At 38.8% G+C, this 16251-nt stretch overlaps 4 protein-coding genes across 6 annotated transcripts; 2 read left to right on the forward strand and 2 right to left on the reverse strand.

The window, feature by feature from the left end:
- Positions 1-700: 700 nt before the first annotated feature.
- Positions 701-3175, forward strand: LOC9318576 (probable serine/threonine-protein kinase PBL26). Its single transcript, XM_002882463.2, has 6 exons — positions 701-1021; positions 1098-1441; positions 1535-1725; positions 1851-2040; positions 2121-2512; positions 2601-3175. The coding sequence occupies exons 2-6, from the start codon at positions 1324-1326 to the stop codon at positions 2952-2954; spliced, it is 1245 nt and encodes a 414-aa protein (XP_002882509.1). The 5' UTR covers positions 701-1021; positions 1098-1323; the 3' UTR covers positions 2955-3175.
- A 2838-nt stretch (positions 3176-6013) lies between these two features.
- On the forward strand, positions 6014-8214 carry LOC9320691 (uncharacterized vacuolar membrane protein YML018C). Its single transcript, XM_021031871.1, has 3 exons — positions 6014-7043; positions 7135-7555; positions 7728-8214. Exons 1-3 carry the CDS (start codon positions 6468-6470, stop codon positions 8048-8050), a joined length of 1320 nt encoding a protein of 439 aa, XP_020887530.1. The 5' UTR covers positions 6014-6467; the 3' UTR covers positions 8051-8214.
- LOC9318578 (desumoylating isopeptidase 1) lies at positions 8158-10213 on the reverse strand. Of its 2 annotated transcripts, none has more exons than XM_021031872.1 (5): positions 9946-10213; positions 9623-9672; positions 9432-9529; positions 8714-9030; positions 8158-8626 (listed from the first exon to the last, which is right to left on the reverse strand). In XM_021031872.1, exons 2-5 carry the CDS (start codon positions 9629-9631, stop codon positions 8253-8255), a joined length of 798 nt encoding a protein of 265 aa, XP_020887531.1. In that variant the 5' UTR covers positions 9632-9672; positions 9946-10213; the 3' UTR covers positions 8158-8252. The 2 variants fall into 2 exon arrangements, with proteins under 2 accessions (XP_020887531.1, XP_002884625.1); XM_002884579.2 differs by having other exon boundaries at positions 9623-9668; positions 9946-10039.
- Positions 10214-10518: 305 nt separating this feature from the next.
- Positions 10519-16231, reverse strand: LOC9320692 (protein transport protein Sec24-like At3g07100). Of its 2 annotated transcripts, XM_021030792.1 has the most exons (15): positions 16036-16178; positions 15588-15955; positions 14427-15505; positions 14163-14301; positions 13850-14040; positions 13504-13611; positions 13214-13417; positions 12858-13089; positions 12567-12716; positions 12308-12464; positions 12076-12203; positions 11684-12006; positions 11410-11598; positions 10988-11232; positions 10519-10897 (listed from the first exon to the last, which is right to left on the reverse strand). In XM_021030792.1, exons 3-14 carry the CDS (start codon positions 15483-15485, stop codon positions 11002-11004), a joined length of 3111 nt encoding a protein of 1036 aa, XP_020886451.1. In that variant the 5' UTR covers positions 15486-15505; positions 15588-15955; positions 16036-16178; the 3' UTR covers positions 10519-10897; positions 10988-11001. The 2 variants fall into 2 exon arrangements, with proteins under 2 accessions (XP_020886451.1, XP_020886450.1); XM_021030791.1 differs by having other exon boundaries at positions 14427-15955; positions 16036-16231.
- Positions 16232-16251: the final 20 nt, after the last annotated feature.

The raw sequence follows: 16251 nt of genomic DNA on the forward strand, positions 1-16251 counted from the left end.
GAAAATAAGAATATTTGGAAAAATGAATACACAAAAACCTAAAAAAACAGCTGTCAAACTCTTTTCTTTTTTTCTGTTAAAAACCAAACAATTTCAAACCGAAATCCAAACTAACTTTTGAAATATGTAGAACAACCAAAATTTTTTAATATAACATGTTATTTTCCTAATAATTACTGGTTTGCTTGAAGAACTTATTTGTTTATACAATTTGTTAATATTTCAACTTATTACATATATGTGTGAATTGATACGTACTTGTATCATCCAAATGGTTATCTCAATGTATTTGCAAGAGCCACTCATGGAATAGATTGTTGACTTCGTCATTACACAGTCATATCAGGTCTCCTGCTTCTAATGCCTGCCTTTTCTTCTGATTTGTTCGCAATTTTTAAATAGATTTTGGGAATAACAATAATCTTACAATTATTCGCATTATGATTTCAAAAGTATATAGTTCGTGCAACCATCAACATAACATCAAACCCTTTTGTTGCATTTATTTTATTCACTTCATGGTCTCCATGTTATTTTCTCTCTTTTCCTATTTCCAATTCTCTTTCTTCTCATTATTTCCCATTTCTTCAAACCATACAATATTAATCACTTTTATAATATGTTTAAAATCTCTAATACATATTTGGGGGAAGGTTTAGCTTAATCTTTATATATAAAATTGCACACCAAAAACTCGTAAAGAAATGTGAGGCACACAAACATGAGAGCAATGAGATATAGACTCCATTTTGCATATTAAATTATTAATTAAAGAGTAGTTTAATTGTCTATATTAAGAGATTTTCAGAAACCTAAACCTGAAAAAAAATCCAGTTTTCTCCCTCCAATTTTTTAGGAGACTCTTCCGCGCTTCGGATCCCGACGGTTTTGGTGTTGATTTGTCTTGATCTGGGTTTTGTTACATCTTTGACGAAAAAAACACATATCAACGTAAAGATAAAGGGAAAACCCCAAGGGTTTCTTGTGAAAGGGGCAACCATTGTTTATCAAGGATTTTAAGGTTTGTTCTGCTTTTTATCAACCAACCCACATTTAGATATTTATCTGAACATTTCGTTTTTGTCTTGTCAACGCAGGCATTTATTGAACAAAACGATTCGAACAAGACCCATTTTTGGTCTTAAATTTGTGGTCCTCAGAGTACTCTGTTTTGTACAAGTTTCTTCGGAGTTTGAATCCAATTCTACAGGATTGCCGCGGTTTGAAAATATTCTATGTCCATATAATCTCAAGGAAAAAAAAAAGAAGAAGAAAAGAGAGAGAGAGAGAGATTGGGGTTCTTTGCAAGGGAATAGAGAAGAAATGAATTGCTTTTCATGTTTTTATTTCCATGAAAAGAAAAAGGTTCCGAGAGATTCAGATAACAGCTACCGGAGAAATGGCGAGTTGACCGGTAGAGACAACAACAAAACACACCCTGGTAAGCTCAGAAAATCTATATTTATTTTCAGATATTTTGATTTGTATTAGGGTTTTATAAGTCTAGATTCAGTAATCTTTGTGATGTTTACAGAGAATCCAAAGACTGTAAATGAGCAGAACAAGAACAATGATGAAGACAAAGAAGTGACAAACAACATCGCTGCGCAAACATTCACCTTCAGGGAGCTAGCTACTGCAACCAAGAATTTCAGACAAGAATGTCTCATCGGTGAAGGCGGGTTTGGAAGGGTTTACAAGGGCAAACTTGAGAAAACCGGCATGGTTAGAACTAATTCATTATACTTTTGAAACATGAATATGTTACATGATATAGCATTCATGGTCACTGCTTCTATATTCTATACAACAAATTTCTTAAGATTTTCAAATGGTTATTTTGGATTCAGATTGTTGCAGTGAAGCAATTAGATAGAAATGGATTGCAAGGGAACAAAGAGTTCATCGTTGAGGTCTTGATGTTAAGTCTATTGCATCACAAGCATCTTGTGAATCTCATTGGGTATTGTGCTGATGGAGATCAGAGACTTCTAGTCTATGAGTACATGCCTCGCGGCTCACTCGAAGATCATCTCCTCGGTAAATTACAAAACTAAGGATTGGTATAGAAAAACTTTGGACTAGTCTTAATGTTTACTTGTTTCTTAAATTGCCTACAGATCTAACACCGGACCAAATACCATTGGATTGGGACACGAGGATTAGAATCGCTCTAGGAGCCGCAAAGGGTCTTGAATACTTGCATGACAAGGCAAATCCTCCAGTGATCTACAGAGATCTCAAGGCAGCTAATATCCTTCTCGACGGTGAATTCAATGCCAAGTTATCCGATTTTGGTCTGGCAAAGCTAGGCCCTGTCGGGGACAAACAACATGTGTCTTCCAGAGTTATGGGAACTTACGGATATTGTGCTCCAGAGTATCAGAGAACCGGTCAGTTAACTACTAAATCCGATGTTTATAGCTTCGGAGTTGTATTGTTGGAGTTGATAACTGGACGAAGAGTTATTGACACTACCAGACCCAAACATGAACAGAATCTAGTAACTTGGGTGAGTTTCTCTTTTTTCAGATTACATGAATACCTTTTGGCTTCAACTGTTTAAAACATCTAAACTTTGCATTGGTACTTTGTTTTAGGCACAACCGGTGTTCAAAGAACCGAGTAGATTCCCGGAGTTGGCGGATCCGAGTCTGGAGGGAGTGTTCCCGGAGAAAGCTCTGAATCAAGCAGTGGCAGTCGCAGCAATGTGTTTACAAGAAGAGGCAACGGTACGGCCACTGATGAGCGACGTGGTAACCGCTCTAGGTTTCTTAGGAACCGCTCCTGACGGCTCTATCTCTGTTCCACACTACGATGATCCTCCTCAGCCGTCGGATGAAACGTCTGTTGAGGATTCAGTGGCAGCGGAAGAACGGGAAAGAGCCGTGGCTGAGGCAATGGAGTGGGGAGTTGCTTCAAGAGCACATTCCCGGAACCCAAGTGCTTCTTGATTTTAATTTTCTTACATCTTTTTTGTCTTCTTGATTTTAAGTTTTGGTTTGGTCGTTGTTTACTTTATTTCTTTTTTTGGCTTTCAATTTCAGTTTCAGAAAGATAGTGATATAGAATTTGTTACCGTTTCTCTCTTTGTTATGTTCTGTTTTGTTTGAATGTGTATATTCCAGCTGGCTTTTCATAGCTCGAGAATGCAATCTGTTCTTATTCTTGGTAATTTGAGCTTTACATATAAAAATTATGAATAACTTCGTGTGTAGTCAAAATGATTCAAAATTATAGCTTTGGTGTTCCATGCAAGCACATAGACCAGCTAAATAGCAACACCAGAGCAACACTATCAACACATAAATCTAGAGATATCTAAATGAAAATCATGGAGTAAGAGATTTGTTGCTATATATAGTTTGAGAAACTTTTTCGTTTTCTATCAAAATCAAGAATTCTATTTATCATAAAAGGAAATTACTCAGATAATAAATAAAAACCAGACTCAGAAATTAAGAAGTTAATAACAACCATTAAGAAAATCCATAGAACATTAAAGAAAAACCCCTAGCTAGGTCAAACCCGGAAAAAGGAAAAGAAAACGTGCAATGCAAGAGAGAGAATTACTCTGTCACCATAGACTAAGAACTGATCTAGCGGGGTGGAGCCAGAACCGCGGTCCCAACCTCTACCAGAAAACCCTCTGTCTTATTCGTGCGTTTCGGTTATTTAGCCTCCAGCATTCAACAAACTTAGGCTTCCAACCAACAAAATCAAATAGAAATTCAGTTTGTTCAATCACAGAATTAGCAAACTCTCCCAAGCACTTTTGCTTCCACAAATGATTGTCTGAAGCCAGATTCCGAAACTCTGAATCAACGCAAGAAACCCTAGCAATATCGACTCCAGGAAGTGACTCTAGTATCTTCATCTTTAGCTCTGTTGGTAGTAAATGATTTAAGTTTTCTCGAACTAGGGTTCCTTGCATATCTAGAGCCTGTCGAACACTGATCATATCATTAGCCGAACTATGTTTTGACAAGGTATCATGATCAATAGTGACGACAGAGTTCGTGTCGCTAAGCAAAACTACAAGAAGAAAGTCCTTATATGAGTTTTTATAGAAAAAATGGTCTATTTCCCCACGAGAAGTATCGCATCATAATAGATATATACTATTCTTTGACCACGGTCCATATCTCTTTGAAATCAAAGTTCTCTTCCTATTTCTCTCCGAATCGAAAGTTTTAATGCTAAATGTCCCGAGTCAAAAGTTCGAGAGCTAAAACCCCACGGAACTGGGTTTAATCGGTTTACTGTATACAAAACCGATAAACAAACCAACTAAACCTAATTATAACCGGAGTAAACCCGATTTTACCCGTTGACATAATAATTTGGTCAGATCAAAACTATATCAAGCATGAAACCGATTAGTTTCATAGAGCTCAAACCCAATCGTAAACAACAAACAGAGCCACATCTCACAAACAATGGTAGACACAAATATGTCCGTAATTAACAAATCAAATCAACCCAAAGCTAGATCTTGATGATTCAAATCAAAATCTAAAGCTTGTGGAAGGATCCAAATCCGATTACGTTCTGGGATTTGTGCTAATTTCTCTGTTTCTTGTTCAATTAACAGAGGATGGAGAATGGGTTCTGGGTGTTCGTCGATATGGCTAGCGGAAGATGGAGGAATCTTAAGGAAATGACAGAGAAAACTCAATGAAGATGATGATTGTTGAATACATAAAAGATTTCATTTTTTTTTTTTTGGTTTCTTCTTTGTGCAGAAAGTTTAAGAAATAACTGATTGATAATAATACTTAGACGAGTTAATAACCCTTCATTTGTTTTAATCTTTCTCCTAAATTTTGTAATCTTTGATTTGTTATATTGGAAAAAGATAAACAAAGAGTTTGTAACTTTCAAGCAATTTCTTCTCTTTACGACTATTTCGATTTTCTCCAAGATCCCAATCGTAGGACACACTTCTTATCATTGGAATAGAGAACAATGTAATCTAGCTATTTACAACCTAAACGTAGTGGAAACTTAGAGAAGAAAATTCAGGTTGAGTCAACTTGAAGCTTGATTGACATGTAGAGGAGGGTGAGAAGAGCTCCTTGTGGAAGAGGAGCATGTCTAGCTAAATTGGAGCCAACCCACATTGCCACTACCATAAGAACCACCACGCTGCTGCTTGCTTTTCCACAGAGCCAGCTTGCAAATTTTGCTGGAGAGGTGATTATACGAAAGAGATGATTATTAGCCAAGTTGAGCTCATTTAGATTCCTCCAACCACGAATGCCTCTAGGAATTTCGCCGAAGATTTGATTCCTACTAAGATCAAGCCTGCTCAATTACTTCAATTTCACCAAGCTTCCAGGAATCTCACCGGTGAAATCATTCTCCGCTCCGGAAATCTCGATCAGTCCTTTAAGCGATCTGATTTCGTTGGAAATTGATCTTTTGAGATTCGTAGGTTCGATAGATTCTTCGCACCAGAACCCGTCTGGGATTTGACATGAAAGCTTGTTGTTAATCAATCGAACCCAAGTCAAGCTCTTGCATTTCCGAGATTAGTGGAGATTTCTCCGTAGAACAAATTTTCTATTTACAATAAATTTATGCAATGGGATTTTGTAATTTTGATATCAAATTTTACCAAAATTGTTTGAAGAATCGGGTGAAGAAGAAGATGATATCCGATCGGATCATTTACGGTCGGTCATATTTTAATTCAGTTTAGAATCAAATTTTAGTGGTTTGGTATTCGGTTTACTTTGGTTTTAAAGTGCAAACCGATATAATCCAGATCTGGGAACATTTAGCGTTAAAACTTTTGATTCGGAGAGAAATAGAAATAGAACTTTGATTTCAAAGAGATATGGACCGTGGTCAAAAAATAGGCTCTATCTGTTATGATATGATACTTCTCGTGGGGAAATAGACCGTTTTTCCGTTTTTATATCAACAAATTCATGTTTAAGGGTTTCTCCCGTCTCGTTTTTATATCAACAAATTCATGTTTAAGGGTTTCTCCCGTCTCGTGAGTATTAAACATAATTGGGCTACAAATGCTTTTAACGTTATTGGGCCGATAATAAAGCCCATATTCATACTCAAATGTCAAATCCGCCAATCTCTCGTCTCTCTCGCTCTCTCATTGGCGCTGTTTATCTGAATTCGCTACCTTTTTTTGTTTTCTCTTTGGTAAATAAATATCTGATTTCGCTTTTGAATCGACATTGATTGAACAGTCTGACGCCGCTCTCAATTTCTGTAGCTGTGAAGGTATTAATCTTCACGCAGTGTCCTGTTTTTCTCGATCAATTGGTTTGGTGAGATCTTTCTCGTTTACGCTTTTTGTTCTCCTTGGGAAATTTTTCGTTGCAAGAGAGATCTTTGATTCATGGGTATTGAAGCATCCGAGGTAAAACGTATCATTGATCTTAATCAGTGAGATCGGTGAGCTCAAGTTCTGATTTTTCTAATTGGAATTTCGAAGAGATATGTCAACAAAGTTATGGAGATGGGTATTAGGGTTGATGTACCTATTTGCCGTTGCCACGATTTGGATTGCAGCCAGTTTTGTAGTTCAGTCTGTGGTAGAAGCTGGTGTTTCTCCGTTCTTGATCACTTTCATCTGTAATTCATTGTTCGTTGTTTATCTTCCCCTTTTTGAGATTGGTCGATATCTTGAAGATGCATATGGGAGTTTATTGTTTTGGAGAAGCAAAAGGTCGCATTTAATGGAATTGGTCGAATCTGAGAAGGCTGTTTTGCTTGGACAAGATGTTTCAGGTGTGAAATCAGATGCTACTGAGAGTTCTTCAGGGCTTGTTGTGAGAGAGGAAGAGATTAGTGAGGGTGGTAATGGAATTGAATCTGGATTGGAAAATGTAGAGCTTGAGATTAATGGTAGTGTCAATGTTAGTGATGGAGCTAGTGGAGTTTCTAATAAAGGATTAGATGAGAAGGGACGTTGGACACGGATGCGAGTTGCTAAAGTTAGCCTTGTGATTTGCCCGTTTTGGTTTTTGGCACAGCTTACTTTTAATGTCTCTCTCAAGTACACGACAGTTACGGTAAGAACATATTGGAGAAACCTCATCTTGTTGCTCATTCTGAATCTAGTTTTATGTTTAGCTCAAGTTTTTTCATTTTTGTGAATTGCAGTCAAATACCATCTTAAGCAGTGCATCAAGCCTTTTCACCTTTCTTGTTTCACTAATATTCTTGGGTGAAAAGTTCACGTGGTTGAAACTCTTCAGCGTTCTTCTTTGTATGTCTGGGACCATCATTGTAAGTATGGGTGACTCAGAATCCAACTCAAATGCAGTAGCTAAAAACCCTCTTTTGGGAGATATTCTTTCACTGGTCTCAGCTGCGCTATATGCTGTCTACATCACTCTTATACGCAAAAAGCTTCCAGATGATGATGAAAGAAACGGCCGTGTCAGTATGGCTCAGTTCCTGGGCTTTCTTGGTCTCTTCAATTTCTTCATTTTCCTTCCTCCTGCTCTAATACTCAACTTCACAAAGCGAGAACGCTTCAACACACTAACCTTGAAACAATTTGGTTTAGTTGTTGGCAAAGGTATGCAAATCCTATCCCTTGTTTCCGTCATTGTGTCATTTCCGTTGAATCTTATGGTCAATCAATCTCAACTATTCATAAACGCGGGATTTGATGGCGCAAGCAGTAAATTAGGATTTGATGTAGAAATGCTGATTTGAAAGACTCAATGTGTGTTTCATCACAATTGCAGGTTTGTTAGATAATGTGCTTAGTGACTATCTGTGGGCAAAGGCAGTCCTATTGACAACAACCACTGTAGCTACGGCTGGGCTAACCATTCAGGTTCCATTGGCAGCCATTGTAGACAGCTTATCAGGGAACAAACCAAGCTTCACCGACTACATTGGTGCTGCAGCTGTTATGGTTGGCTTTGCAGGGATCAATATTCCCTCAGAGATGTTTTGCAAATCCAAAGAGACTGCTATTGAGTTAGAACCTGGGACTTCGTTCACAGATCCTCCTCCGATTGTGCCGGATAGCATAAGAGTAGATTCTTCATTGACTGTAGTATAATCCTAATTGTTCACAATTCAAAAGCCATAATTTTTTAAAACTGTCTTTCTTTTGTTCTCTTCTCTTTTCCTCTTCTGTGATTAATTTGTAGATCGTCGAACATAATATATCGAAATATAGCTGAAGGCAATAGTGTAATGAAATCGTTCAAGATTCTGGACTCAGTTTTCAATACAGTAAAAATAAAGGGTTTCATTTTGCTTTAAGTATTTACATTGAGTTGTCCATACTTTTGCATGACTCTTTTAGTCGCCATAGCTGCTGCTTCACTTGCTCGTAATGTGCCTTGTGCCATGAGGGCTGCAAATTCAGTTGTAATCTCTTCCTGAATCTTGGCCCTAGCATCACCCAACGGGTCCTCCTTCACCTTCTCTTTACTAGCTGATGGTTGAACAACAGGTGGCACTTTCTCAGTTGCAGCTGAGATTTCCGCTGCCTCAGGCTTAGAGGCTTTCTCAATTTTTGGACCTTCATCTTTACTAAAAGCTCCAAAAGGTTGTGGCTGTGGCCTAAACTGTGGAACTTGAGGAACAGCACCAGCTTTTAGAGTTGTTTCGAGGCCTTGTAACATAGGCACTGCATAATGGGGATACGAAATTACATCAGTAATAGAGCAGAGTAAAAGGGGTCCAAGGAGGGTGTCACAAGTTATCAAAGACTTACTTATAAGACCACCCATGGGGCTGTTTAGAACATCATTGGGAAGCTGAAGAATGTAGTCAGGAATCCCTTTACCCACCAAAAACTGAGCAACCTCGTTGCTGAAGTTGTTGCAATTGTGAGTAAGTAGATTGTAAGATTCAGCGGTGTAACGAGGACTGATTTCTTCCAAATACATCTCGAATACATCTTTAGGAACATGTGATAGACCCAACTCTATCGTTCGAATTGGTGTTCCATATGGAGTTCGTCCAACTGGCAAATGCTGTATTCCTCCTCCAAAAAAGTACTCATTTCCATAGACAACTATTCCTGTATGCCTGGGAAACGGATACACAACTCACATGTTATTTTACTGGTATAACATCCAGGTATATACGATGAAGCAGAAGATTCTTATCCTAAAAGAATACAAAGCGAAACAATTTAAGAATAAACAGGTTCATCCATATTGCTCAAGGAAAAAACATACTCTGGTTGATATTAAAAGCAGAAGCTTAGACACATTCAACTACTCTATAATTCTTAACGCATACATAGAACCAGTCATGCCAATATCTACATTGGGTTAATCGCAACCATGTTCAACAGTTAAAACAATATCAAACCCCATGAATGTGGCACTACCCAGGACAAAAGTTGAAAACAAATTTGGCCTATATAAGATAATGCAGCACGTAACAAATGAGATACGAACATGTCCCAGAGATTTTTCACTCACCATACACCTTCGATAACCTTCCCCAAGAGTGATTGCGAGAGCTGGCGTGCCAAGCCTTGGCTTAGGTCATAGACATTCAACGTTACCTTATGCGCTTCCTGCCATATCACATATTTCACCTCTTTCAATCAAACTAACAACGAGGCAATGCAATTTACTACAAACCAGATATGAAAAAAAAGAGATCGTACCTCAGCCATTTTCGAGTACACAATAAAAGTCCTTGAAACACGTTTACTACCTGAATGAAAAAAAAAAAACAAATCAAAATCAAAATTCTCGCACAAGAAGATTTACAATCGAACAGATCTAAGACCTGAGCTACAAGAATGATTCCGAACAAACAATAAGACGTTAAAAAGAGTTTCCCCGAACAAGAATTCGAAAATCTTAAAGACCAAATCCAAAATCGATTCCGTACAAAACTAGTATCCGCAAATAGAAAATCCAAATCTAGAAACCACGATCAATTGATAAAATTGATAGCGATAAATGAGGGAGATTGATCACATACGTAAAATCGCCGCCGTACTTTGTATCTCCAGCAAGCTCGGAGAATTGTCGATATGCGCAAATCTGGAAGATTTCTTGGACAGCAATGGTTCATAGAGAGGTTTATAAAGGCAAGAGCGATTGGGAAATTCGAAGATTCTTCTACGACGTCGTATAAGCAACTTTGACCCCCTATACCGACGACCGTCTTTATTCTGTAACGTTCTAGAATGTACCACCCAATAAGAAATTAACACGTTTCTTCTCCATCTCAAACCGTCCCGGTTCAACCGACCAGAATCTTTTTTTTTTTTTTTTTTTTTTTTTTTTTCACTCCGACCAGAATCTTTGAATCAGAATTATAGCTGTTTCTTCGTTTTTTTCCCGCATTAAAATAAAAGTCTAGTTGCTTAAGCGCAAAGCCAAAAAGTATTCGGTCAAAGTTCATGCTTAATTATAAAAATGATTTATTTCGATTACCTCATATAAGCTAGGAGGCACCTCAAAATTTAGAAAGATAAACAATAACAGATAGTATAATTCGTATATCCAAATGCTGATTTTCATCCCAATGAAAAGTTCTCATAAGAATATATTAAATTTGAACAGAAGCCATTTTCTTGTTAATAACCCTAATTACGAGATTCATGAACTGTAACTCCCAAAATAAATCTAGTACAGACGCACAGCAACAAAAAATTCGAAAGAGAACCAAAAAAAAAGGCAACAAAAGATTAAAAAACGACTAATCTTATGGGACAAAACCATTCTGGTTAGGCAAATAAAAGCCTAGACTTGAGGAAAAGGTCTACAGAAAATAAATGAAGAAAAATCAAAATAGCACTTCTTTTTTCCAAAACAACACATTAAGGCCCAAGGAAGCAGGCCGCCATGATCCGGCTTAAGTAGAAGATTTTTGAGCTCAAGAGTTCTTCATGGTTACAAAGAGGTGCATCCTGGCATCCAAGAGTTGTCTGAAAATAAAACCGCTTCATAAGATGCGTCGAACATGATTCGGTACTCTAAGCATGTATTGGAAGTGTTATGATGGTATTTTTCCTTACCATTGCAAGCTATCTTAGTTTTGTTGAACTTGGCGGTGAAGTTGTAGAATCCAATCAACATAACCACTCAAACCGCCCATCTGGTCCTCAATGAGATTTCTGAGGAGAAGGAAGCCTTCTCGGGGTTGTTCTCCTTGTCTCACTAGAAAACACATGGGGTGATATGAAGGATCACTCTCCCTCAGTTTCTTTACCAACATCATTAGCTTCTTCGACATTCCATTCTCTTGCTCTTGAAAGGTAACCTAAGAGACCCAACACGAAGAAAGATAAGGGATTCATACAGAATATGATGTTTCAAAGACAGAAACAAAATCAAGGAACCAACATCATGAAAAATACTAATGATGCATATACATCATCGAATATAACGCCTGTTCATATATTCATATGTAAGGATATATGTGGATAAAAATACATACCCTTGAGAGCTCTGCTGCAAAGTCGCCCCCAAGAAGATTTTTAGCAATGTCAGGTGAAAGCATCCGGCCAAACCACAAAACTAATCGAAAACCATCATCATATATGTAAAGGCCTCTAGAATCCAAACTCTCTGCAGCCAGAGGCAATCTCCTTAATACGTCCTTAAAGTCATCGTGGTCTGTTGATGGCTGCAAGCATGTGAATTCACAAATTAATTACTATTTCTTGAACATTGATGTTTGATAATGGACAATGAGATAAAAATACACAAACCTTTAAGAGCCATTCGTCAACACGGAATAAATTGGGATACAAAAGCTTCAATAGCTTTTTGACAGGCAGAGCCATCATGGTGAAGCCTGCAGCACAGCGCTCATCAAGAGAAGTATCAGCAGGCCCACCTAGAAGAGGAGTGGACTTAGTAATTGCCAATCCGTACAATGGCAAGAACTTCAGAGACTCTGGGTATATTAATCTGGACCCCAAGCGATGCTGCACCGCGTGAAGATTACGATATTCTTTGAGGGCTTTAACAATCTTTTGCTGTATTGCATTCCGTGCATCATCCAATTTTGCGGACAAAGATTTCTCAATTGCTGCAGAATTTTAAATTTTCATTAATAGTATCAAAAGTAGCATATGAAAAAAAATTGAATGTAGCTTACCTAATCTAGCATATAAAGACACAATGGAACCAGTGTCTGCTTGTCTATACATCTCCCCAAGATCTGTAACCACTGGTGCAACCGATGTGTGTACCCTTATACGTCTCTCTCCGCAAGAGGCAGTATATCTTAGTTCTGTTAAGGATTACTAAAAGCCACATGATGCGTTGTACCAGCTGAAAATTAAACTTCAAACTCAAGTATGTTTAAAAAATCAACTATTCAAGGATACAGCAAAGCCACTTGGAAATATACAGTCTGGGATGTTAGCAGTGTCTCCTCAAGAGATAGCTGCATTGCATACGCTTTGTCACAGTCAACAGCAGGAAGAGCAAGCAGGTCAGTAGACCTTAGCATGAAGTTCCCATGGTAGGACGAGAAACGAATTCCTGCGTACAAATATATAAGATCACAAGTAGCATACCAATGCATTTAGCAAATATTGACATAGCAGGCAGCAAAAACGAATATACTATCATAAACTATTAAACCTTTTCCACATCTTATTCGCATAACCGCCTCCCACGCAGTTTCCCTTGTAAGGTCTCTAGCCAGCTCGTGTCTTAACTTATCTCCATGAACAGATGATTGGAAACCTGGATAATAGTACACCTGTCCTCCAGTGTATTTTGCCAGAGTCCCTTCAAGAAACAAAAAATTGTAATTACAGGCTCATCTTTTAAAATAGCAATATTCATGGGAGTAGAAAGCACCACTAACTATCACCCATGACTCCAAACACCTGAAATAAACATCAACTGATAACCTTAACGTTCACATACCTAAGGAGGCAATATCAGTGTACTTATCACTGAATGCATAAACATTAATTCCTATCTGGAACTTGGTACAATCGGCAGCCATTTGCTTGTAGAAGGGATCTTCAGCTACCCTTAATGCATATTCTTTGTCAGTTCCATAGACACGAGGATCATCTCCCCGCAACTTTAACCGCCCAGCACCAAGAGAAGGTAACGAGTTCTGGAAAATTAGCAACTTGCCCCCAAGTTGGTTCTGAAATAGAGAGAGAAACAAAGTCAACAAACTGATCCAAATTTCAGATGAGGATTCAAATACGACACCTAACATCAAATGTATTATATGATACTTATTTTGCTATGGCAGGATAGTAACTAACCATAACCATAAATGCCGCTCTGAGAGCTGGGCCAAAAGCCGATTCCACATTGACATTATCTTGAAACATCAAAGGTAGACTGTCCAAAAAGGCTTCCACCACAGTTCTAGATTCAGATAGATTGACAAGGAGATCATCTGGCAATGGGACAAATATATCATCTAGATCTGATACAACCATCATCTGCGGCTGGCTCAAAGATGACTGCATTGCCAAAGTCCACAAATATTAAATGATGGAGGCTAAAGAATTTCAAAACAAAAGTTCCTGTGTGTTCCAAATTCTCTTACCTTCATGTTGTAAAAATGTAACGTGCTGTCATAAGTAATAAATCCAATTTGAGTTCTGGGATAACCAGGCAGGTTATCCAAACAAGACTTAATCGTTTGAGCAACAACCTGCAAAAGGAGCAAAAAGGGAGTGTAAGATCTATATTTTAGGAAAGCTTCCATCTAAAAGAGAGAGAGCCTCTAAGCTAGACAAAGAAACAAGAACAGTCTAGATGATCCATAAATAGTTTAATACGTAGTATATTCAGATAAAATCACACAAGAATTAGCACTTACTAATTATGGCACAAAAATGCCCATATCCAGCAAAATTACAAAGTGGAATATTCAAATCAATCATGCTTACCTCAAGCATCCCACTTTTAGAAGCTGAAATCGAAACATCAATGAGGAAGAAGTAGATAGGTGGCATCGGAGGCCGGACCATGTATTCAGTTGGAGCAATGATTTCAACACTGCCCTTAGTCAGCTCAGGTCGTTGATCCATATCCATTCTTCGGCCAGTAGCATCCAAATGTGAGAAGTATTCACCAGGTACTGAAAAAGAAATTTAACCCATAACTATGAATAATCATCTTATAAACATATGCCTGAAAGTATTGAAGTTATAGCATCATCGATCAAATGATTTATGGAAGAAGAAATTTTGGAAAAATTACCATCATTAAGCATAGAACATATATTACACCGCCACTTTCTTCCAGAATCTGTGAAAGTCACATAAGGATTCACATAGGTACGGCATCTTCTGCAGCGGATGATGCCGGTTGAGCCAAAATCAATAAGTGGTACCTCCTCCTGAACAGATAAAATGACAATTTGCAAAGAAAGGAAAAGTTATATGTGGCACTAGAAGAGTCCCAGATAATCAAAACATGAAAGAATCTAGAAGACATTCTTGTTTAACAATAACAGAAACTAACCCCTTCAGGAGTCTCGGCAAGTGGACAAACCACAGCTCCTAGAGGTAAATGCCACCTCGAAGCCAGAGACTGGGAATTTGGTATAGCACTAGTCGTCAGTCGTAGATATCTAGAATGACAATTCATTGGGTACATTTCAGCAAATGAACTTGGCTCCACATCACCATCCAATGGCCTTGGGAATGATTTATGATCAAGTCCTGGTTCCAGCGATCCAGGAATAGATGAAAGAGATAGCGAGTTAAAATCTTCAGTCAAGCCTTGTACGTTACTGGGAGGAGGTGCATAGCTTGGATGTAGATTCTGCTGTGCTACCATATTTGGGCGCAGAGCAAAACCTCCTGTGTGAGGAGGATATGATGAGACTGGAGGGGGTCCCGGGGGACCTTGAGATGTCTGGAATGGCATTGGAGCCTGCTGCTTGCTGGGATAACCAGGAAAAGATGGCTGTGAACCGCCCACGCCAGGATAAGACGGAGTAACTGGAGCCATCGACTGTTGAAAACCAGGCCTGGCAGGCATATGATAATCTGTAGCAGGGGGAGAAGCATTTGCTCCAGGTAGCCCAGAAGTCATACTTTGTGGAGGAGGTCCCATTGTTACAGGTGCCATTGGTTGCTGTGGGCGAAGAGACGGTGGAGGAGATAAGTGACCTGCAAGAGTTTGAGGTGGTGGTGGACCCTGAGGAGGGTTTTGTGTAGTCGGGAATTGCGGGGATGGATAACGCTGAAAAGAGGCACCACCAGGAGGACCATATGCTGTAGAAGGAAACGAATTCGATGATGGCGGTGGAGGTCTACTCCCTGGAATCTGAGAAACAAAAGGAGAAGGCTGGCCAGGCCTCATCGCACCCACTGGTGGAGCCGGAGGAGGACCAGAAGCTGTGAAAGGTCTTGTAGGTTGGGATGCAGATGGTGTAAAAGGTCTAAAGCCAACCGCCTCTGATCCAGCGGGTGGTCCACCGGATTGAGGAGGAATCCCCGGTGGCGGAGCAGATGCGAATGGAGAGGAGGCAGGTCTAGCTGGAAAATTTGGATAGCCCTGATTCTCCGTACCCATTATTGATCACAACTTATCACCTACAACACTTGTCAAAGTTATAGCCAAACAGGAAGCAAAGAGACCAGATCAATACAATCCCAGATTCTCTTCAATGAGTACCTAGAATCAGATTCATTCACGGAATCTTCATATCCTCTGGAAAAAAACTAGTGTAGTTCTCTTTCACAGTGCCGACCTAGACAGATCCGCCTCTGTCAATCCGTAGCTTTCTCAAGTGATCTAATCAAAATTGGTAACTTCTGAAACACTGTTTCGTCCTTCGGATCAACAACAGATATTTGAGACGATCTTGTACGATGGTTTAGATCTCTTCAAAAACTAAGCCCCTCCGATTCACAGTTCCTTGATTCGATAACTAAGCTTTTCAATTATTTTCGAGCAAGACGATCTTACCAGGTGATAGATAATCCAGTGAGAATCTTCTACGAAAAAGTCCCTCTCCGTAAGTGAATTTCCTTCTGAAAGATCTGGATCAATAATAACCATAGAATATCAGCTAAAATTCAACATCAACATCAATCTAACATGATTAGGGCGCGAAGACTACCTTAAGTGAGAGGAAACTCGAGAAACTGCGCAGCACGAAACTGATTCTACAGCGATCGGCTTCAGATCGTCTGACCTGAAGAAGATTTTCGATACGGAATTGGAGAACCACCAAGTGCAGCGAAAGAGACGATGTGATATATTATTGGGCCACCAAGTGTGGCTATCACTTTTATATCTCTGCAGCCCATTTAACAGTTTCGTCCTATCACTATTT

This window comes from Arabidopsis lyrata (assembly GCF_000004255.2).
Source record: "Arabidopsis lyrata subsp. lyrata unplaced genomic scaffold ARALYscaffold_3, whole genome shotgun sequence".
Classification (NCBI taxonomy): domain Eukaryota; kingdom Viridiplantae; phylum Streptophyta; class Magnoliopsida; order Brassicales; family Brassicaceae; genus Arabidopsis; species Arabidopsis lyrata.

Bases quoted from the DNA above. Each gene is read 5' to 3' on its own strand.
- LOC9318576 (XM_002882463.2), top strand. From the start codon at position 1,324: ATGAATTGCTTTTCATGTTTTTATTTCCATGAAAAGAAAAAGGTTCCG. The intron at 1,442-1,534 runs GTAAGCTCAGAA...TGATGTTTACAG, and splicing joins CAACAACAAAACACACCCTG to AGAATCCAAAGACTGTAAAT. The intron at 2,513-2,600 runs GTGAGTTTCTCT...ACTTTGTTTTAG, and splicing joins AACAGAATCTAGTAACTTGG to GCACAACCGGTGTTCAAAGA.
- LOC9320691 (XM_021031871.1), top strand. From the start codon at position 6,468: ATGTCAACAAAGTTATGGAGATGGGTATTAGGGTTGATGTACCTATTT. The intron at 7,044-7,134 runs GTAAGAACATAT...TGTGAATTGCAG, and splicing joins TCAAGTACACGACAGTTACG to TCAAATACCATCTTAAGCAG. The intron at 7,556-7,727 runs GTATGCAAATCC...TCACAATTGCAG, and splicing joins TGGTTTAGTTGTTGGCAAAG to GTTTGTTAGATAATGTGCTT.
- LOC9320692 (XM_021030791.1), bottom strand. From the start codon at position 15,485: ATGGGTACGGAGAATCAGGGCTATCCAAATTTTCCAGCTAGACCTGCC. The intron at 13,612-13,849 runs GTAAGCATGATT...CTCCTTTTGCAG, and splicing joins CTAAAAGTGGGATGCTTGAG to GTTGTTGCTCAAACGATTAA. The intron at 13,090-13,213 runs GTTAGTTACTAT...TCTCTATTTCAG, and splicing joins GAGCGGCATTTATGGTTATG to AACCAACTTGGGGGCAAGTT.
- LOC9318578 (XM_021031872.1), bottom strand. The intron at 9,031-9,431 runs GTGAGTGAAAAA...TCCGTTTCCCAG, and splicing joins AAGGTTATCGAAGGTGTATG to GCATACAGGAATAGTTGTCT. The intron at 8,627-8,713 runs GTAAGTCTTTGA...CCCATTATGCAG, and splicing joins CCCCATGGGTGGTCTTATAA to TGCCTATGTTACAAGGCCTC.